Source organism: Epinephelus lanceolatus, chromosome 12 (genome assembly GCF_041903045.1).
Source record: "Epinephelus lanceolatus isolate andai-2023 chromosome 12, ASM4190304v1, whole genome shotgun sequence".
Classification (NCBI taxonomy): domain Eukaryota; kingdom Metazoa; phylum Chordata; class Actinopteri; order Perciformes; family Serranidae; genus Epinephelus; species Epinephelus lanceolatus.
This window is the reverse complement of record NC_135745.1, coordinates 11,757,507-11,780,485: the sequence shown is the minus strand read 5'-3', so window position 1 is coordinate 11,780,485 and position 22,979 is coordinate 11,757,507. Positions and strand designations below refer to the sequence as shown.

At 38.1% G+C, this 22,979-nt stretch overlaps 2 protein-coding genes across 4 annotated transcripts in view; one reads left to right on the top strand and one right to left on the bottom strand.

Annotated features, from left to right (window-relative positions):
* Positions 1 to 9,648, bottom strand: part of larp4b (La ribonucleoprotein 4B) — a 54,313-nt gene extending 44,665 nt beyond the window's left edge. For 2 of the 3 annotated variants that reach the window (XM_033651027.2, XM_033651028.2), the window contains exons 1-2: positions 9,144 to 9,644; positions 4,589 to 4,722 (exon numbers count right to left, since the gene is read on the bottom strand). In XM_033651027.2, coding sequence (XP_033506918.2) covers positions 4,589 to 4,669 — 81 coding nt within the window. In that variant the 5' untranslated portion in view covers positions 4,670 to 4,722; positions 9,144 to 9,644. Of the gene's footprint in view, positions 1 to 4,588; positions 4,723 to 9,143 lie in introns of all 3 variants that reach the window. The other variant, XM_033651030.2, reaches the window with a different exon arrangement.
* Positions 9,649 to 12,419: 2,771 nt separating this feature from the next.
* On the top strand, positions 12,420 to 22,524 carry gtpbp4 (GTP binding protein 4). The gene is made up of 17 exons (XM_033651543.2): positions 12,420 to 12,562; positions 13,625 to 13,795; positions 13,939 to 14,042; positions 14,509 to 14,645; positions 14,895 to 14,995; positions 15,239 to 15,331; positions 15,993 to 16,184; positions 17,146 to 17,211; positions 17,471 to 17,560; positions 17,675 to 17,785; positions 17,904 to 17,981; positions 18,113 to 18,164; positions 18,258 to 18,358; positions 19,738 to 19,935; positions 20,804 to 20,869; positions 21,423 to 21,572; positions 21,802 to 22,524. The coding sequence occupies exons 1-17, from the start codon at positions 12,515 to 12,517 to the stop codon at positions 21,952 to 21,954; spliced, it is 1,911 nt and encodes a 636-aa protein (XP_033507434.2). The 5' UTR covers positions 12,420 to 12,514; the 3' UTR covers positions 21,955 to 22,524.
* Positions 22,525 to 22,979: the final 455 nt, after the last annotated feature.

Here is a 22,979-nt window from a genome sequence, read left to right as displayed (position 1 = left end):
AGTCACGTGACTGACTAGAGGTAGCCAAGCTAGCACTACTGCTAATGAGCTAATCTGCAAGCCATTATCACAGTCTTATCTCATAGACTGCCGTGGGTTTAACAACATTGTTTTATGAGTTGTTCTTTTGTAAAATGTACAACTCAAATCACAACTATAACTTCGTCATCACAACATCATCTGATATTTTTCAGCCAGACAATGACAGTTATCAAAATCTCATTAACAAGAGGTTATGTTTGCTTGATTATTTACGAAGGAATGAATCACAGTGATAAGGTACTGGTTTAACGAAACTAATTAGATGTGAAGGTTGTTGTATTGTGTGCTCCCTCACTGATTACCTTCTACAGAACAGGGTGACAAACTAGCAAGGCTAACCAAAATAGCACAATATCACTTTGAGTCTCCCATCTTTGATATCCTACCACTGATGTTTTGTTGCCTGCTAAAGTGTTTAATGAACCACGACAACAAACACTTCATGTCAAGTTCTCCAATGAATACATACATTTTTCACAATAACCTCAATAAAGCCAAAACTGTAAAACATTCTCTGCTCACTAAACACACAGTTTCATAGAAAACCAGTGATTAGCTTCAGCAGCTAACCCCGTATTAAGAGGGAAACGTACTAATAAAAGGTGTAGACAAAGTGATGGGGCTCTGCTGTGTTTGGAGGTAATTCTATGTCTAGGTCCTGACGGCAGAAGGAGTAGCACTGTATATTTTGAACTTTTCTTAAAGTAGCAGCCATCAATCTAAAAGCTTTTGCATCAACTTTACTGATTGCTTCTATTGGTTTACTGTCATCAACATTACAGGATTCTTTCACATTTCTGTACAATGTTGTTAAAATTTAGTAATCCATCCATCAATTAACCAATTTACAGAAAAAGATGGACACCTGTTTTGCTGAACTTATGAATAGTTAATTTAATAATCATGCAAAAAGGACAAAATCTTAATGGTTTAAGCTTCACAAATGTGAGGATTTGAAGCTCTTGTCTGGTTTTAATCACTGTAAACTGAATATTTTGGACTGTGTGATGATTTGCAGCTTTCCGGTTTTATATTCCTGCAAGCTGAATAGATACGGACTTTTGGTCAGACAAAAACAAGCAATCTGAGGATGTGGAATTCCTCTTTGGAAAATTGTAATGCATAGTTTTCACCATTTTCTGACATTTTTACAGGCTTAGTGATTTATCAGGAAAAGAAATCTGCAGATTTGTCAAAAACAAAATGATCATTATTTTCAGCCTCATAATAAAGACTGTTTAGTGAGAAACACAATTCAATGTGAGCCACAGTAGAAGACTAAAACACTACAGATTTTATAAAAAAAATTAATAAATAAAGGCCCAAGAAGTCTGCCAAAACCAGGAAGCGCAAACTTGACAAAGGAGCAGCTAAAACATAGCAAACAACAACATCCACACCCAGGATGATAGTAACTTAACATCTTACTCTTCAGTCCCAAAAACTCTTTCCAACAAGGCCTCAATTTAAGCTCCAGTTTGTTTAGTAGATAGAGCATTATGTTATGTCGTCACATCCCATAAAGACATGAGAACCAAGTCTCTGCTGCTACTCTACTCTCCCGCTCAGTTTTCAGTCTTTGCCTTCTCACTCCAACAAGGAACATAATGTCACACCTGTGATCAATAGGGGCCAATACAGGCTCATGAAAAGTGAGAAATAAAAGCAGGTCATAGTTATTTAGTTACAAGAGTTGCTTTTTTTCCTCTGCTTCATGTTTCTTCACAAAGTACTTCTCTATTATACATAATCAGTGTGGGAAATCAATGCCAGTCAAAAGCAGGCTGAGGCTAGTATGATGCTCTCTTTATCAATAAGCCTGTTTGGAAGGACACTGACTACGACTTGGAGTACTTTTTCTAAACATCCAGTTGGTTGGCACGACAAGAGTGGGAGAAAAGTACAAGACTCCAGCCACAAAAATGTTCTTTTGCTCTGAATTCAAACATACTAATATCTGCTACATTTCACTATTGGGTGCTTGTCATGCTGGTGATGTAGAAACTGAAACTTCCTCTAATGTTGCACTTGTTAAACATCACTCCACATAGGTTCACCAGCTAAATGCTACAGATGTAACATGCAAAGCATAAACAAAAAGATAACTGAGTGCTTCAGTATCAGAATGCAAACCCAGTTTGAACAGAAAGACAAGGTTAAAACAGACAAAACGAACTAGTACTGCGCTAGGTAATTAGTTAATAACATAGTAGTACAAGTTGATGACGACTACTGACAAGTAGAATAAAGCTGGCATGACTCAAACTCATTAAACAGCACTGTTGAAGTTACTGCCAACTACAAGCGAGTTTGAATATAACCTGCTATGCTTAAAAATATTGACCACTGACCATCTGCTCAAGCCACACAGCATGCATGTGTATGTAGTGCCAAGACTGTGCCATTCTCCAGCTATAAGTTCCTCGTCCAAATTCAAAGACCATTTCACTGTTTAACTCCTGAAGTCTTGGTAAAAATGTGAAATGCCCACCCATAATCTGAATGCAACACATGTCAGGTACTGTATGTGTATGTGTGTATATCTATATGAGCTCAGTCCACATTTTTAGCTTAAAAACCACCTAAATATCATTGAACTTCTGATGCAACACAATTATCCATTCAGCTGATGGCTGCAATAAAAACACACAACTGACAAGATACAGCAGCAGGTATCTCACGTTCAGCCTGTTACACAAAGCAAAATGTTGATGACGTGACAAATATGTAATTACCTTAATAAAATCTAAATAACCTAAATCAAAATAGATAAACAGCTGGAAAACATGTGCGCCAGCTTTAAGTGTACTGCTGCATGATAGCATACAGGTGGGGGCAATGTGATGTACACTGTGAGAAAATATAATATGTCAACTATCAGAGATTTCTCCATAATATTTATGCTGAGATATGTGAACATGAATAATCCCTGAGCAGTTTTGTGATTATATTGGATTCTTCTTAAAATTTGCATAAACCTTAATTTATCATGTATTTACTTTGATTTTGATTTGTTAAGTTTTGCAGCTATTTTGTAGGGATGCACCGAATATTTGGTAACCGAATATATTCAGTGGAATAAGTGAAAAGTTTTGAAGTTTTGTTTTGATGACGCAATCGAACAGCGTGCGGTGACGGACGGAGTAAAATGTCGGCAGTTGCAACTAAAAATAGTTTTGTGCGAGCAAAAGAAATCATTCAGGAGCATGCTGTGCGAGTACAGATTTCAACTAGCAGCAGAAACGAAAGGCGCATCCTGCCGGTTGTGGGTTGAACAGGGGTCACAGGCACAGACAGGAATGTAATCCTGTCAAATATGGCGGCCATACTGCTCCGCAGCGCAAGATAACGGCTTACCGGCAACGGAGAAGCCCGGCTCCAGGTCCAATAAGACGTCGTTGGTGTCATGACTGCCCAAAAGTACCTGAACAGCTGAGCCGTGGCGGCACACAGGTATGTGACGTGTCAGAGGAGAAACGAGCCGTTCACATTTCTCTCTTTGTGGCAGGTAACAGTCCACAAACCTCACCGCACTTAAGGGACTGTTCTTAACTTGTCAGGGGAGGAGGGTGGCTGGTTGATTTTTATTTTATTTATTTATTTTATTTTGACCCCCCCATGTTCATCACTGATTGATGCTGTTTTTGAAGTATTAATAAGTCAATAAGTAATTTATTCCATTGAAATATCATTAATGTATTATAGAAAAGTGATTTATCTTTTTATACATGACAAAAGGCACATTTGCCTCATTTTCGCTGTGGTATCGTGATACTACTCAGAACCGTGATACTTTCACTGGTATCGTACCGTGGGTCCCAATTTTGGTACCGTGACAACACTAATCTGGAGGGGGTTCATCTGCAAAAACTAATGAAAAACTAAACAACGGCATTCGGTATTCGGTACTTGGCCAAGCGTTTAATTTTATTTGGCTTCGGCTTCAGCCACAAATTTTCATTTCGGTGCATCCCTACTATTTTCTTGACTGCTTAATTTTTAAAGTCATTTTTAAGTCATGATTGATGAACATCGACTAAGAGGTAAAGTAACTGAAGATAAAAATAATCGTTAGTTGCAGCCTTACTTTAGTTTGCTGCATTAGCCAAAAAGACAAATTCATATTTAGTTGTTTTTTTCCATAGTTTTTTTTTTTGATTTTCCAGAAAATGAACTGTATAATAAAAAAATTTAAAATCCAAAAATAAAACTACACATACCATGATTAAAGAATTTTGTTCATAACGCCCACCTCTTATGGGAAATGCCACAATACTACAAATTACGACATTACTGACGGTAACTGCTGAGCAATTAGCTGTGAATCTACTCTTTGTTTGTAATCTGAAAATGTGAAATAAAGTTTGTAATGCCAACAATTTGTATAAGGCAAAGGAGAATTTTCCTTCTCCATTTGTCATAATATTTTACATTTTTTAATACATTTTAACTAAAAACAAACTTAAGAACATGTTGGAGATTTTCATGGCCAGTGGAAGATGACTCCAATCTGTCAAAAATGTGTTTGTGTATGTCAAAAACTCACCAAATGAGAGTTCTCTTTTGCCTCTTGTACTTGCTGCACCTGTGGTTCAGCTACAACTTTCGTGTCCTGGTCAGAAGTCATGAGCCGTCTGCTTCTTGGCTCCTCAGGGAGAAGTCTCTCTGTCACCAAGTAAGCTACAGGGGGTCGGAGGGGACAAACAAGTTAGATTCAAGAATGGATGTTTATCACAGAACTGTGGCATAATATCAGTTGTGACACGTGTACGATGAAAAGGGCCAGGGGCCAGTGTCCGATAGTTACTTTACAAAGGCCTGTCGAGGACTGGCGAACTTTAAAAATAAAACAGAACTACCTCCAGAGAAAACTCAATAGACATGATATGCTTTTTTATACACGTGGCTCATTTTCATTGCCAGTTTGTGTACAGAATAATGTGTATTATAGCGAATTAAATAAAAACAAATTTAGAGCTATAACTCAACATCAGCACATTCTTACCCAACAGATTTGTTTATTATCTTTAAGAGCAAAGCACTGTTAGAGCTCTACAAGTCCAAAGTGCCACACTGACTCTGAGTGATTTATCAAAATCTACCGGCACTTGGCCAGTAAATAATTTAAGACCCTGACAGAGGGGAAAAATACAGTTAGGTTCAAGAGGCTAAATTTATGTTTAATGTCAGATTTGGCTGCAGTTTAGCAACTCTTGCCAAAACACAGAAACAGTAGTTCTAAAATAAGCTATACGTTCAAACCAATGTGAAAACAAAATGTAAAAAAATCAACCTCTGCTAAAACATTTGAGCTTTAAATTTGGTTTGACAAGTTTAGTAAAAAATTAAAACATAAAAATAGGACCAACCAAACAAACAACCTCAATGTTTAAACTCAAATCTTCACCTGGACTTAATGTTCCCACATGTTAAAAATATGCGGCTTTACCTGTTGCCTGAGGACACTGTTCACTGATTTATGAGAACATGCTTCACATGATACCAAGTGAAAATAAAAGTAGGGAGATATTGCTAGATAAGTTCTAAAAGCCCCACCCACATTAACTCTGTACAAAATTGTATTTTTCACTCAAACTTTGCATTTAAGTTTTGCACTTTCCGAAGATATTTATTAATATTTTTACTGCTTTATGTTGCAGTGAGACAGATATGACAGTGTAGGAATGGAGGGAAGGACATGCAGCAAAGGGCCCTGGGCTGGAGTCGAACTTGCGCTGCCGCCTTAATAATATGCACTGTACCCTCCCAGTGAGCTAATGTTAATGGTAATGTTTTTTTTCCCACTTGCCTGGCTGGGTAAGTGAGTCAGAATTCAGCTTGCCTGAAGTTAGGTTTTACTTGCCCCAATACAAATATATTGTTTATTTATTAACAGTTATCAGATAACATCAAAGACTTGAGTTCATTGTCATGTTTCATACAAGCATTGGCAAAGCCCTGCAGGAGGGGTTTTTGGAAGCCCTCTATGCTGCCATGCAAGCGAGATGCTCTTGGCTGTTATGGAACACCGGAACATTTTTTGGAAACCTGAAATGTCAACCCTGTTGAATCCAATTTGCTCGCAAACGTGCAGCAAAATGCACAAGACAAAGTTGGCATTTCACCCCCAGGATAACTGAAATCAGGATTCAGTTAGGATAACTGCTCGCTTGCGCTTCAGCTCATTAACTTTGTTTTTACTCCACTGTTATGTTCTGCTGAGTGCCTATGTTTAATTATTTTTTTTACTAGCAAACCATTTGCCCAGATTTGCCAGATTCACTGGCCTGATATGGCATTTCACTTGCCCATGGTAATCCTTATTATTAAGCTGAACAGATTCCCCGTAGTACAAAACAAAAATAACGATTAACCACAGATTAACTAAAGAAGGGCACAAACCTCTTGCTAAGACAAAAAACATAATATGCAACCGTTAGGGCTTTGACAAACAATTAGGGCAACTTTCTGTTCAACCAATCAATTAACCATTTACTCTATGAAATGACAGAATGGCAAATGAGTATCACCAGAACAGCAAAGAGTAGAGCTGAAATGATGAGCTTGGTTTCAGAAAAATAACTGTCACCAATTTTGATAAATAGATTAATCTTGAGTAATTTCTTAGAATAATTATAAAATAAAGTAAAACAAATAATCACTGATAGCAGCTTTTCACAAGTGAAGAATTGCTGTTTTTCTGTGTTAATAAACTGCTGATCAGACAAAACAAACATCTAAAAATGTCAACTGAGATCTGGGAGCCTGTGAACGGATTTTTATTTTTTTTTTTTTTGCATTTCTGACAATCTATACACCAAATGATTAAAACAATGTGTGGAGTATCAAATAACAAAATATATGCTAATTGTAGCTCCAGTGGGGAAGCCTGCAACAAGTTGCTTTGCAGATTTAAGAAAAGCTATTTTTCTGGATATCAAAATTTGATTCAATTCAATTAACTTTCTGTCAATCAGCACTTTAACTGCTTCAGCACAACTGACCATCAACTCCACACCTTGGTTAATGTAGCGTACTCTCTATAGTAAACATTTTCTGCACTCAAGTTTTCAGCATCGTTCTTGCATCTTTACGGCTGCTATTTTCAGTACTAGTAGTCTGAGTGGTTATCACCTCTACTACATCTGACCTCAACATTACACATTCAGAGAAAAAAGCTAGTGGGAGGACCCCTATGTGTCCAAACACCACTGGAAACCCCTTCTTTTCTGTCCCGTTGGAGCCGTTTGTTAAGCAGTGATAATCCGCCCCAACAATCGGGTGCCTGTCTCTGACACGGGCCCTTGCTGTGTTTGCATACAAAGCAGAAAAAGAATGGCATTGCTGTAAAGCTGGTGACCTTTGATCCACATACTGATTCCCATACACGGCATGTGTGTGTATGTGTGTTTGTGTCATGCCACTGTGATGAATGGGGCCTAACACGTCTCTCCATCAATACCAGTCAGCTATCAAAGCAGCTATTGCGTGATAGACTTTTCTGAACAGTAGCCTTAAAACCTGTTTGCCAGCTGAAACATACATTTAACTTCTGTGACCTCTATGTGTGTTTTCTTCAGCCACACCGTGGCACATCAATAACACGTATATCAGGCTGAAGTGATGCGTTAAATTAATATATTTCTGTGGTCTTGCATCTTTTACATGAAGGTTTAGACCAAGATTTCTGTGAGTCATTTGAAAGTCTACTTGGCAAAGAGGCCTCTTGAAAAGGAGAAAGAAAAGAAAGAGCAGCTGATCTACACTTGGTCCCACACATCCTTCTCTGATGCAAATCCTGACAGTTTGTTGTGATTGGGAAACTACATACTCCTACTGTCATGTGTACGCTGTGAAAACTTAAAGCTAGATTTCCATTTCTTAAATTCATGAGGTATTATATCCTCTTAAATGAGTCACGGAAACTTACCAGAAATCTCAAAATGCACAATATTCATCTTAAAACAAGCTGGTTTGTCCCTTAACCCTGAAACACCAAACAGTTTAGAGATTTAACCTAACCAACAATGTATTTAATACCTTCTACGTTGTAATTTTAAACTGTTTAGGCCAAGATCTTTCACAAACACATAATCCACCTTGCAGCACAATGCAAAAAATGAGTGACCAAGTCTTGGTATTTATGAAATATGGGGCAGAGGGTAATCACAAGACTCCTGACAACGTTTACAATGCAGTTTGACCTGATGCATCCCATAAAAAGACTGACCCCGGCCACAGCACATGTCATTTCCTCTACAGATGCAGTGAGTCAATCATAACGTCTAGACAAGGCCTGAACCAAAACACACGCTTTGCTGATCCTCCTCCTCCCTCCTCTGCCTTGTTTCCATCCTACATAATCACAAGAGGTGATTTACAACCAAAATGCTACTCTGTTGGTCCAGAATAAGCCTTGTGGTTAAAAAAAATGCAACAGGGGGCCAAAGAGGTTTATTTATAGTCGATGGGTTACCACTGGTGGAGGATGGTCACCAGGCATCTAACATGTCCCTGTGGGGGTGTTGAACCAGTGTTTATCTCCATCCAGACGAGGCTGCCACTGGCGTCAGATGCGTTTGTTTGCATCAACTTTACTAGTCGAGCGCTGCAACTTCTACTAAAGACGCAATGCAGGCGTATTTAGTAGCTGACACAGCCGAGAAAGACTGCAGCTCACATGCCATGCCCATGCCAAGGGGCCATGCACAGCGACACTCCTTCTTCACTAGGCAGTCTGCAGGCTTCGTGGGAGCGAAGTGCAGGCTGAATTTGGGTAATAAATGTACAGTGGGAGGTGTTTCCGTTGTAAACACGTTATAACGTTATGTTTTAAAGTTGAGTCTGGCCAGAAAGTAGCAGCCATGTCTAGTTAGCTGGCTTGCAGTAGCATCCAATGAAAGATGGCGACCTCCGGCGTGATTTCGCGGATTCCCCAACCCCCCCATCGTTTTGAAACAGGCTAATATTTAGTTAGCAAGCAAGCTAACTTAACCTGACTTTAGAGAGAAGCGATAAGACAGGGTCTATCCGTGTGTTCGTTGCTCTACTGTTAATCCACTTTGACATCAGAATAAGTTTGAAAACAGTTTCCTACTCACCTGTCAACTCTCACTGCACGGCAATGCAAATACTGTGGTGGTAGTGGCAGCTGATGGTGGTGCTGGACTGAGGCCTTGAGTTGGCTTCCAGGCTAAATACGCAGGGTATTAGCTAGCAGGCTATATCGAGCACGCTAGCTAGGAGCAACCGGCTTACCGCTCTAAACCTCACCGCAAATAGTCTTCAGATTTCAGGGGGAATGGCCACGACCAGTTGCAGTGCAATGACAAAACGACGCCCCCCAAAACTGTCTGCAAAAAATGGGCTCCTCCGACCAGCACTGCAAGCTAGTTAGCGAGTAAGCTAGCCAAGAGTTAGCTAGGTGGCTAGCTAGCTAGCTTGCCTGTCAACTTTGTGCTCGATAAATCTGGCGCCTGGAAATTACACGCGAAGCAAATTCCTCACGGTCAACAGCAGGCTCTACGGGAGGGGGAGTCAAAAACCAGCCAAGAAACCCTGAAACCGAGGAATAAACGTTACTCGTCTCAACGCTTCCGATCGATCAAACACTCGGTACAGCTAAAGATGAGAGAGGAGGGGAGGGGGGTCGGAATGGAGAAGTCGCTGTTTCCTTTCCCTTTCGTGTGCAGCACAAAGATCGTCTATAATGTTGTTGATGGAGCACTCCAAAAAAGGCTAGTCATCCGGTCTCAAACTGTGCAGCAAAAAGTCCAATATTTCTTTAATGGAGCAGAAGTATGAAGTAGCATGAAATAGAAATACTCAAATCAAGTACAATATGTGTTTAGATATCATTTTCACCAAAAATACCAAGGGAAAAAACAGTATCAAAGACAGAGAAAATAAAAGATAAAGTAAGATGAGCCTTTTTTTTTTATTTCAAGAGAGGAAATTCTGGTTTATCAGTAGCACAAGCACATAAATAAGTACAGATACAGAGAAAAGTTAAGAAATAAAATTTAAATTGTTAGAGGTGTGTAAAATAAAAATAAGAATAGAATAACAGAAAGAACAACAGAGCAATTAGACTCAAAATTACAATGCAAGCAGTATACAAACAGTACTTGCAACCAGAGTTAGATAAAGAGCTGCAACTATTAAGCGCTTTAATCGATTAATTGTCAACTGTTAAATCAACTGCCAACTAATTTGATAATTAATCAATTGGCGTGAGTAGTTTTTTAATAAAAAGAAAAACAATAACAAAGCATTACATTTGAGGACAAAATCTTGGGCTTTGGGAAATACTGATCAACATTATTCACCACTTTCTGACACTTCATAGACGAAACAATGAATTGATTGATTGAGACCATGATAGAAAGATTAATCAGCAAAGGAAACAGTCATTAGTTGCAGCCCTAATAGATAGATGGATGTCCTTAATTGATCCCAAAGTTGGACATTCTTGCATTACAGCAGCAGGTTATTCAGGCATTGCACAGGAGCAGTAAATAAATACATATCAACACTAAAAGAGAGAAATATATATCAACTGAAAAATAAACACAACAAATAATATAAATTAAAATGACCTAATACAGAATACAAGAATGTACATTGTATTGTTGTACTTGAACTATTTGTGCAATACCTTTTCAGGCAAAGTTACATAGTAAAGTTATATGATACCAACAATTATAACAGTGTACATGAGAATACTATGGTATATTATGGAATACTATGGCATCATGAATTTCCCCTCGGGGATTAATAAAGTATATCAAATTAAAAATTAATTAATTAAATTAAAATGTGGGATACAAAGTATACTATAAGGTGGAAAAATATTGATTTAGTATAACATAATAAGAAATAAGATAAGATGGTCCCTTTTCCCAATACAAAACTAAAGAATAGACAAATTAACCTAGGAGACAACATGTTGTGCAGCAGTAGGAAAAATATAAACACAAGTGGCCTTGTGGAAATATAAAACCAGGTAGAGTAAATAAATGTAAACAATGTAGAGAGCATTAAACAAAATTAAAAGTTGCCTTTTTTATGCAGGAAGGTGCAAGAAGTCCAAGTAAAGTAAGGTATGGTATGAATGTGCAGTATAGTAGGCTACAGCAAGTCTCTGATCTCACAGTCTCACAGTCTCTGTGGATAAGTCCATTGTCTGACTGAGCCTAGTAGAACAGATGTAAGCTTTACAAGTGGGCGGTAAAGATGGTCTTAGCAGAGCGAGACCTCCTCGTGTTTTTCCTCTCTCTGGTGCAGCACTGAGCACGGAGGCGTCTATCGTTTTCCCCAAAATTGTCTAGCTGCAGGCTCGCGGAATTCCCACTTCACAACATGACACACCCACTTCACTAAACGGCACACCCACATCACAACAAGACCACTCCCTCCCATGTTTCTGATATGACACAGCTTTTGTTTCCTTGTTTTGTATATTTGCTTGTTATTTATTACTTATTAATTCTTTGACATTTCAGTTACATAACAAAAACTTGTAACTCCACTATCCTCTAACTTTTTAAAAGAATATATAGCTGTTTATAAGGGAAGCCTTTAATTTAGGCATCACTATATTATCCCGAGTGTCCAGTGCACTTTTCTTTAATTGTGTGTTTAATTTGGTTGTTTATTTAATCATTATTATTTCACAATTGCACTTACTTTAAAATCTAATGCTAACCACATGCTTTTGAATGAAATTAAAATAGATATATTAATAAATTGTTGCCTTAATTGTTTGCTTATTTATTGTGGATATTTCACTCAATCTATGAAGGGTTACGTGAGTAATTCAAATTCAACAAAATTATTATTATTGAATTATTATTTATCAGTTCTCATATCAGTTGTCATAATTATCTCTATCATTATCATTATCTACTTATCATTATGATAATAGAAATGATCTGTTCAGGAGCAGAGCAGATCGGCTGTTTAGGAGAGTTTTTTTTTTCACATACAAGGGCTTTGCCTTGGAGTTATGATGCATAACAATCAGCATAGTGAGAAAAAATAAAAATAAAAGCAAATACTGCAGGAGTCAAGAAACATAAATATGGAACAGATGGAAACAAACAATAAAAATATGAAAAAAGCACTATAAAATATATGTACAATATCTATTTTTAAATGAAAAAGCTTTACAGTTTTGTGCAGCTATGTGCAAAAGTTTATAAAAAATAAAATGTATAAATTCACAAAATTTAATTCATAAACAAGTGTAGCTTACTTTAGTTTCTTTTTGAAAATATGAGGGGAAATGAATAGAAATTGATACAGAAAATAGATTATTTTTTTTTTGCCCCTGCTCTGTCTGTGTTTGGACGCAGGGGGGCGATGTGCAGTAAAACTCGCCAAAGTGTCATTAAGCGTCTCTTCCGGTTTAAACGGAAAGAGGTGCTCTCTTTCCCCCTGTGCCGTCAGCGGACTAAACGTGTCCGACAAAATGGCACTTTATAATTTTAAGAAGATTATGGTGGTTCCCACCGCAAAGGTAAGTTTTGTTTCTCGTCTCTAGTGTTTTAAACATGTGTTGTTTTGCCTGCTTTGTCATTGAGCTTTGAGAGACAGTGGAAGTAATAAAAACATGGTGGGATTCTGCAGGGAAGGAAAACACGTGTTGTGCTGGTGTAAAGAGACAGCAGCAGGTTTCCAACCCAGTGTGTCCAACTGTCTTATATAGTTACAGTATCAGAAGAGGAAAGGAGACAAAAGAGATGAAACAGCTAGCTGTTGAAACTGACATGTTTTATGTGATGAATATACCTTTTCCAGTTATTGACACAGTTGACATAAGACAAGATATGTTCTGCACCAAACTCCGTTAGAAAATCTGGAAGTTAAAGACTCCTTCCCCTCCCCGTGAGCAAGGAGACGCCATCCATCAAACAGCTCACATTACATCAAGATAAACTTGTGCTTGTCACCTGTTAACGTACTCCAACAGTGTATGGCCATTTAAATACCGTGTCGCTGAGAGCTGTAGGATCAATCACAAAAGTTAGGCTCGTTTGAGAAATAAAGCTGTTTTTTGTATTTTTCGCATGTCGAACTGACAAGAGGACATGGATTATTTGCGCACATAATACAAAACATTATAATAAGTAGTCTACTCTTGCCGACAAGCTATTGTACATTTAACTGATAGATTTGTTAATGAAGTTTGGCAGGAGTCAAAAGGAAAACCGTTTACATTAGAGTTTGCTTGGTGGAAATGTAGGGAACTGCATGTTTTTGTGTATAAATATTAACTAGATGTTTTATTGCATGTTACAGTATTTATAGATATGGTATGCAAGTACTGGGACAGTAAATTTTGCAGTGACCAAAGGCTCATGTAATAATTCCTAAAATAAAAGAAGGGAAGACTGTCAAGGCACAAGGCATAACTGATGAGGCTTATTTTAAGTTACAAGTTGTTTTTAAGGAAAAATGTTTTGCTTTCCATAAAATAAAATGGTAAATAACGGCTTATTTTTCAGGTTTGCAATCAAGTGAGTGCTGTTGAGAAACACAGTCACTTCCCTTCACTAAAACCTTGTTGCCCTCTGTGCAGGATTTCATCGACATCACTTTATCCAAAACACAAAGGAAGACACCCACAGTGGTACACAAACATTACCAGATCCACCGTATCCGACATTTTTACATGCGAAAGGTGAAGTTCACCCAGCAGAACTACCATGACCGCCTCACGCAGATCCTCACCGACTTCCCCAAGCTCGACGTAAGTTAAGATGCTCTGAAAAGTCTTTTGTGTATTTTAAATAACCATTTTTCCTTTTGCCTGACACCAACAACAGTTAGTTTTTTTTACCTCATATTTATGATCAGTTTGTGAAATTTGATAATGTGTTGTTTTTCCTTCAGGACATCCATCCATTCTACGCTGATCTGATGAATGTGTTGTATGATAAAGACCATTACAAGTTGGCCTTGGGACAGATAAACATCGCCAAGAATTTGATTGATAAGTATGTTTTTTTCTTAGTGTCTTGCATATTGTTGCTCAGTGCTGTGGTTGACTGGAACATTAATGTGGTGTGCCTTTGGTTTGTTAAAGTGTCAGTCCATGCTAACAGTTCTTCTTCCAGTAACCCTAAAAGCAATGGAGATGACTGAGATTCAGTGGTGGCAGCTGGACCCCAAATCAAATCAAATCAATATAATGACGACAACTGTAACTGCCATACATTAAATTGAATTTAAGGGTTTTAGTTTTTCCTGCTCAGCCTGGATAAAGGCTGGTGCTTCCAATTGAAAAGTAAAGTCAGCAAATGCTTATTGCAGGGTCAGTTAGTACAGACAAATATACATGGAACAAGATCCAACACTTAATTATAATAATTATAAATCAGAAGGAAACAACACATCAATTTAACATAACCTAGAAATGGATAAAAGATAGGTTCACAACACACCATATGTCTTTTTTTTTAGTGTTGCTAAAGACTATGTGCGTCTGATGAAGTATGGAGATTCTCTGTACCGGTGTAAACAGCTGAAGAGAGCCGCTCTGGGTCGTATGTGCACCATCCTGAAACGACAGAAGTCAAGTCTGGAATATCTGGAACAAGGTAACAGAGGAGTCTTGTGGCTGTAATGCATCACAGAGGTCTCACATAAAATAGAAATGATTACTTATTGGTTTCAAGTTGGTTAAATGTGTCTTTCAAATACTGCTATTATTTTAGCTCTGTTCTTAGTGTCCTTTTTTTGTCCTTTCACTGTCGCCTGAGAGATTTTCAGTAGCCTGTTTTCTACCTTAATCTGTCTTTTCAGTCTTTTTAATATGTGAAAATAACTAATCTCCCTGTTGTTAACAGTGCGTCAGCATCTGTCCCGTTTGCCGACCATTGACCCCAACACGAGGACCCTGCTTCTGTGCGGTTACCCCAACGTTGGCAAGTCTAGTTTCATCAACAAGGTAAACAGTTCTCTAGAAAATACATTGGTAATAGCTGTGTACGAGTCTGCTCATTCTTGATGGAAGAACAAAGTCTAAGTAATAATATCTTTTAAGTGGTTGTATCATGTAATATTTTTTTATTCTCAACAACTCCTGTAAATTGTACATGAATCATTGGTTTCAGGGTGTTTCAGCCCCTTGACTTCCCTTTATTTTACATAGAGCTAAAGGGGTATGAATAAAGGGGTTTTTCTTTGTCAGGTGACCAGAGCGGATGTTGATGTCCAGCCCTACGCTTTCACCACCAAGTCTCTGTTTGTGGGTCACATGGACTACAGATACCTCCGCTGGCAGGTAAGATGCTACAGCTATTACTGCTACACATCACTTATGGTTTATTTTCTCCGCTTTATATACATCTTCTCTCGCTTCAGATGTGCTTTTACTCGGGCTATACAGTATGAACATGAACTGGAGATACAGTGCACCTAAATAGTGCTTGGGCAGAGACATATTTTTGTTGCTGAAGTCTTATCTTTAGGTTTCATTTAGATTTCATACATTTGTATGTTCTGATATTTACAGTAAGCTCCAGAATCTTAAAGTATAACTAATAATTTAACAAATGTGAGGCCAGAAAAAAATGTATTCTTTTTGACTGGTCCTAAATTAACTCATCTATAATCTAATACATGTGGAGAAGTTTAGAATTATTTTATAAAATGATTTTATTTGAAGGGAAAAGCTAAAGCAGTGCCTGTGACATACTGTGTCGAGCGTCTTACGTTTTCATGTTGTCAGTTGTACTAAAATTGTGTTTGCTGAAATTGTATGGTCTAAAACACTTCCTTAATGTTGCTTTCGCACCATCAGAGGGCTTTAAATATATTCACACACTGTAATGCCACTATAAAGATGTTTAACCTGCAGAAATGTACAAACATCTGTTTCCTTTATTATTCCACACTTTCATCCTGTCACCAGTCATTCTTATGCTAACTTTGTGTGTGTGTAGGTGGTGGACACCCCTGGTATCCTGGACCACCCTCTGGAGGACAGGAACACCATCGAGATGCAGGCCATCACAGCTCTGGCTCACCTGCGAGCAGCAGTTCTGTACGTCATGGACGTGTCCGAGCAGTGCGGTCACACCCTGCAGGAACAGCTGGAGCTCTTCAACAACATCCGACCCCTGTTCGCCAACAAGGTCAGACTTCTTTGTTGTTACAACTCGTTTGTCTCAGCAGTAAATGGCAGAGACAACATTACTCATCATGTGATAATGATGTCAGAAAACTGCAAACCAATTTTCTTCCTCTTGATATCTGATATGACAGAGATGTGAAATATTTCTGCTTTTTCTGGATGGAGCACTTGCTTCTGAATGTGGTGCTGTAAAGAGTAGAGATGGGCCTGTGATATGAAATATAAATCTGCTTGCCCCTTCCTCATCACCACTGTGGTGATGCAAGCAAAAAACTACAAAAGAGAGCTTGGCCATTAGTGAAATTAAAAAAGAGATGGTTTTGGATTTTGGAAGAATTTGTCTGGATTTAGATGTTGAGGTTTATCACTTCAAGAGATTTAGGGCAGTAGATTTATAGCTTGCACACACCAGCAATTCTAACAATTAGTTTCTGACCAAAATAATAATGAAAAAATAGAATGACAACACAGTATATTTGTGCTGTGTCTTTGCGTAGTTTGTTAATGCAAATTTCTTCTGGTGACCAATTGCAAACCATGTTGACAGTACTGACCTTTAGGGGAACGGTACATCACTACTAAGTTTCCAACACCACCTGTTTTTCCAACACCACCTGTTTCACATTGATGCACAATTGAATTTTGCTGTACCACTCTGGTTTGAAAAGGCTCCTATAAACTACTGTAAGCAGACTAAATGCAAAGATATTTTGCAATTTGTTTTGGCTAAAATATAAAATAAAAAAAAATATAAATGATCACAATCTCTCCTGAACAAGCCATATCAACCACAGACTTAAATCTGAGCAAATGAGGTGCATCCATAGTATCTCTATTAGTATCCTGCATATTTGGCAGGTCTCTCTGGGGATGAAATAAAGATGAGACAGTGCAGGCTTGGCTGTGTAATATCTGAGAGTACAAGTAATTTGGAGTAATGTTGATGTCTTTGCTCCCTGCAGCCTCTCATCATCGTGGCCAACAAATGTGATGTGAAGAAGATCAATGAGCTGTCTGAGGAGAACCAGGTGGGTGATTACTAGCTAAGACACAGTTTGATCTGCCTGAAATGTCTCAAAGGCTTTGAATGTATTCCACAATATCAGGTGGATGAGGTGAGCTGGAAATGACCTTGTAAGAGTTAATTGCAGAGCTGCTTCTAAACGCAGAGAACATTTGTTTGTTTTAGTGAATCTAATTGTCAGAAATGGATTGTTAAATAGCACGTGCTAGAGGTTTATTTTAACTTCATGGTCACGTCTTTGATTGTTGTGTTTTTGCTGTTAGAAAATCTTTGCAGATCTCTCTACTGAGGGAATTCCCGTGATTGAGACCAGCACCCTGACCGAGGAGGGAGTCATGCAAGTCAAAACTGAGGTGAGCTACAGCAAACTTCAGGCTGCGTCTAAGCCCTGGAGGTGTTTAGGAACAGTGTGTTGTATTGTTGCTGTGAGCGAGGACGTTGTGGTTCATGGTTCATGTGTTTGTCAGGCCTGCGACCGGCTCCTCGCACATCGTGTCGACACCAAGATGAAGGGCAAGAAAGTTCATGATGTCCTCAACCGGCTCCACCTGGCCATGCCCACCAAGAGAGATGAGAAGGTGAAAACAGTCACTAACTTCATTTGAAGTCTGCAAAAAAAGCCCACCCTCTCACTTTAGCTTCGTAATGATATTAAGTCTTATTATTTACATTGTTTCTTTCTTCGGTCATTACCAGGAGAGGCCTCCGTTCATCCCAGAAGGAGCCTTGATGCGCAAGAAAGCGATGGAGGTGGACGCACCCAAACGCAAACTGGTATGTCCCATGATAGTGCCAGGCATAAGGTCACAGACACAACAGAGCTGTCGTTAAAATGACATGTGACACATTTAACAGCTCCCTGTATCGCTGTAGTATAATAAAACACTTTATTGTTTATCTTGCAGGAGAGAGATCTGGAGATGGAGCTTGGTGATGACTACGTTCTGGACCTACAGAGTAAGAAGTGTTTTCAGTTCAACAGCAAAGTAAACTGTAGAAAGTAAATACTTATATCTGCCATGCTGATGTCGTTTTGTTTGTTTTGTAAAGAATACTGGGATCTGATGAACGAGGATGAGAAGCATGATAAGATCCCTGAAGTGTGGGAGGGCCACAACATTGCAGATTACATTGATCCTGAAATTATGAAGGTGAGTCTACGGAGCTAAGTGGAAATATTTCACATCATCAACTGGAACCAGAAACTGTTTTTTAACCAAGTTACTGGCTCGTTTACAACACATCTGTTGCACCCAGTTGCTACAAAACTGTATGTTAGTGTTGGAGGATGAGGAATATATCCATAGTGAGAAAGATAACAGTACAAGAACTCAACTCCATCACTTGTTTTTCTATATTCAAGTTAGTTGCTCCTTTTTGAAGACACCAGTTTACTCTTATTTCTGAAGCCATGTTTGCACCACAAGCATGTTGTGTATTTTGTTTTGTGAACCTTGACTATTCTCTTCATATTTTATTGCAAGTCTGTCTCTCATGTTTTGTAATGTATCTGACTCAGAATTTTGTCAGTCAAATTGGATTTGGCTGTTCAATGTGAATATTTGACTATTGGTCCTTTTTTTTGTCTTGTAGAACATCACTTTATTGAACTGCCAGATCAGAAAGACTTTTAGAAGAGCTGTTTTAACATCTGTACAAATATAAGGTTTACATGCCAGTGTATTGGCTTGTACATACACTTTGCAATGCTGGAACCGCACATTGTCATCATCACATAGATCAGTCCTGATGATGTGCCCCACATACCTGACTCTTACCGTATTTAGCACTTGGTCTGCCTATATATGCCATGCTATATATTTTATAGGTTATGTTATATGTAGTGCAGCTATCTTGGCCAGGACACTCCTGTTATAGATATTTTGTGTAAATATATTCCCCCAAAATAGGTCAACAGTTATGCCCTTCATCTCTATTAGCAGTCTCCAAAGCCCACACTGAACTACATAAAGGGGTTTTTTTTGATTTTGCTCCCTGGGCCCTCTACAAAACGTTTTATAATTGGGAAAAATTATTCTTTTGCAAAGATTTTCAATATTTGCTATTTATACTCAGCCCTATCTCTTTTGGCTGTTTGTTTTGATAATATTTGTTATATGACACCTTTTATACATGTCTTATTTATTGATTGATGGTTTTGTCTGTTACATTTGACCAGTCTCTACATTTTTATTTGTGGTTTTGCATATTAATTTTGTTATGTCTGATCATGGGTTATTTATTTCTATCACCTGTTTTCTGCTGATCTTAAATTTATATCTGCCTATATTTGCCAAGATACTGTGAGGCTTACCTAGTTAAACAAAGATATAATAATATTAATAATAATAATGATAATAATAATAATAATAATAATAATAATAATAATAATAATAATAATAATAATAAATCTATATAATAATTCCTTGATTTCCTAGAGGAGCAAAGTTGAGAAATGTAAATGTTGTGTTTGTATTCATTTTTCTGTCTTCTAAACATCTTGAGGTCTTTTTTTCTTTCTGCCTTACAGAAACTGGAGCTGCTGGAGAAGGAGGAGGAGCTGAAGGAGCGAGCCGGGGAGTACGACTCTGATGATGAGAGCGAGGATGAGGAGATGCAGGAGATCCGCGTTCTAGCCAAACAGATTCGCGAGAAGAAGCAGCTCCTGGTCATGGAGTCCAAAGAGAAGGACGTGCACGGGCCTCGCATGCCTAGGACTGCCACCAAAGTGAGCATACTGTGAATATATTGGCCTGCTGCCAACCTACCTCTGACAACAGAAAACTTCAGCCATACAAGAAATAGTAAATACCTTCTCTGATTTATATACATGTTGGTATTATTTCATAATTATCAATGTTGGAAGGCAGAGAGAAATGTTAACATACGGTATGAGGAATATAACTGAGATATAACACACTAAAAGACTACAGATGTCCAGTTTGGTCTCCCCTCTAAACTAGACGGCCACTTGGAGAGCGCAGATCTCCACCAAAGCCAAATGCCCTATTTCACAGCATTGGCAAAAGCAAAAAATAATTTGTGTATCTGCCTTGTGATTCAACTGCACTTCAGAATTTAATGGGTTCTTCATTGGCCCATGCCACACACTTCCACAATAGTTTTTCCATTACCCTGCTGACAATCAATCAAACAAACCAACAAACTAAACAGGAAACGTAACCTTCTTGGCTGAGATGATTGGAGATGCTTTGTATGCTCTGGTGTGAGACCTTCAAATTTTGCGACTATATTAATAGTGTTTTTCCCTGACATTTAAAGCAAAACAGTGCACCAGTTTAATTAGAATTATTTGAAAAAGCAGACAAATTTCAAGAGTTACACCAGAGAAATAATCCATTACATTTTGACAGCATCCTGTGGGCATTCTAATTTGAAAAGTCCCTCAAGTGTGCCTTCTCTAAGAGTGTCACCTAGTGGAGGGTTTGTTATAGGTTTTTCCAAAAAGTGTTTCCATTGGCATTTAACATTTTGTTTTATAAAATGAAATGGTTGCCTTTTGTAACATGAGCTTAGATTTGACTCAGAATAACCCCTAACTCCACTGTGTATGTGTCTGTGTTTGATATGTACAGGTTGAAAGAAAGAAGCTAGAGAAGGAGATGGGTGGCCTTGGGCTGGACATGGATGACAAGGATGACGTAAGTTCTTTCTTTAGATCCGAGCCTACAGGATATATAATTGCTTCTATTGTGTGGTAAAATTGAATTAATTATGTGAAATATGTCCTGTCTCATAATTAAATGGGAAGATATCACATATCAAAGCTTTTTAGAAAGTCTGACATGTAAACGAAGTACTCTGTACTTAGAGTTGTGACTACAATATTAATGGGAATTGTAATTCTGGAGTTGCAGCGGTCAGGGCTCCCATCCTGTTGCACTGCAAACTCCTAAAATAATGAATTTGAGGAAAAACTAAAGGAATTTAAAGTTTTTAAGTTGTAACTTATTACTTTAACTTTCTGTGTTACCTTTCTTTGCCGTTGGATCATAACTTCACATCCTGTAGAAAGGCCTGTGATGGAAATTTTCAGTTTTTCAGTAGTTATTTCAGTTGTTTTTGTTCCATGCTGTTTTTGCCAACATATCTCAACCCAGAACATGACAGAGTTTAGTTGTTTGCCAAATAAGACCATGAAGATCATGAAGTAGTCCTTGTGAATGCCTGAAACCTTTCTTCTTGTACTTTTAGAGCCATTATGCTCAACAGGCCAGGCGGTCCCGAAGTGTCACAAAGAAACGTAAGCGTGAAGCCTCAGCTTCAGCCCCTCCGACCTCCAAAACCCGTAGCCAGAGTGCCTCCCGTCCACCACGAGATCAGTCTGGATTACGAGATAAAAAGGTAGGTGACAGTGTCTTTGTTTCCACCTCCAAACACTTTTATGTTAAAAAATGTTTTACATCAAAACAAATGAAGGTTTTGTATATGATATATGTACACAGACACATTCACATGTTGGAAAAACTCTTGTAAATGTAAGAACAAGACAGTGGTGCATTAAATAAATCCCTGGTTCTGAATCTTAATTTGAAGAGAACTCATGTCAGTGTTTTCTTTCTTTGTTCCTCAGATGGTAAAGAAGGCAAAGACGATGATGAAGAACTCCCAGAAAGGAATGAACCGCCAAGGCAAGAAGGGAGAGGCAGACAGACATGTGTTTGACCTCAAACCCAAACACCTCCTGGCTGGGAAGAGGAAGTCTGGCAATACTGATCGCAGATAAAACTGCTTTTTCTGGACTGTTGAGACCTGGACACTCTTTTGGAGAGGCTTCTGTGTGGAGATAGTTTATGTCTTCATTCGCTACATTTTCCCCAGCTGTAAAAAGAGGAACATGAAATATGTTTCCCTTTGAAGCCAGGAAACTGGAAAATGCGCCACCCATTTAAATGATATGTAATAATAACAATGTCTTTTATTTGTCCGCTTTCAAGGTTTTGCTCTCAAAAGTAAAACTGTGGATCTCAGAAAACAAAACTATATGGAAAAGCAGGGACTCAGAAAGCAGTTGTGTAATAGTTAATATCTTTATTTTGTCACTGCAATTGCCATGATCAAACATACACCCTGATTAACAAAAAATATGTCACATATTCAGTTGTTAAACTGATTTTGTATAATTTCACAAGTTTCTCTCTTGGCAAAGCAGTAAATGACCTTTAATGCCTTACATCTTGTCTGTGACTCAGGAAATACTGGGTTTAATTTGGATAAAGTGATGATGATACTTCCTTTGCATGTCTCTGAGTGGCATACATTAACAAGGGAGCCAAATAAATACACCTCAACTAAACTGTCTGACAGGTTGTTTTACAGAAATTCCTCTTTTGTCTTGAATAACTGAAGTCATATCTGAATTTATCTTTGTGTGTTTGAAATTCACCTGTATGAAACTATTATTGAGTTGCAAAATTGGTTATGATTATTTTATCATTATAGGCGATGTTCAGTTTTCTCACAAGGAGAAAGCGGCCAGACCAATCTCTACATGAATTTTTAACAATTTAAGTGTTTCATTGCATCTGTCAGATGCAGGTGATAAAAGTCGAGTGAACATGTTGTACACCCGTCAACAGTAACTGTTTCATCCAGCAAGTTGGAGAAGCATCTACAGTAACGATAAAATCACATTATGTGTAAAATGGTCGTCGGATATGTTCAGAAAAAATACGTGCTTAAATGTGCCACTATAAATCATTTTAAGATTCAGATTTTATTCATAAATTGAATCCCGTTGGTAGGTTTCTA

Excerpts from the sequence above, each read along its gene's own strand:
- gtpbp4 (XM_033651543.2), top strand. The coding sequence starts at position 12,515 with ATGGCACTTTATAATTTTAAGAAGATTATGGTGGTTCCCACCGCAAAG. Across the intron at positions 14,646-14,894 it reads TCTGGAATATCTGGAACAAG|TGCGTCAGCATCTGTCCCGT; the intron begins GTAACAGAGGAG and ends TGTTGTTAACAG. Across the intron at positions 18,359-19,737 it reads TTGATCCTGAAATTATGAAG|AAACTGGAGCTGCTGGAGAA; the intron begins GTGAGTCTACGG and ends TCTGCCTTACAG.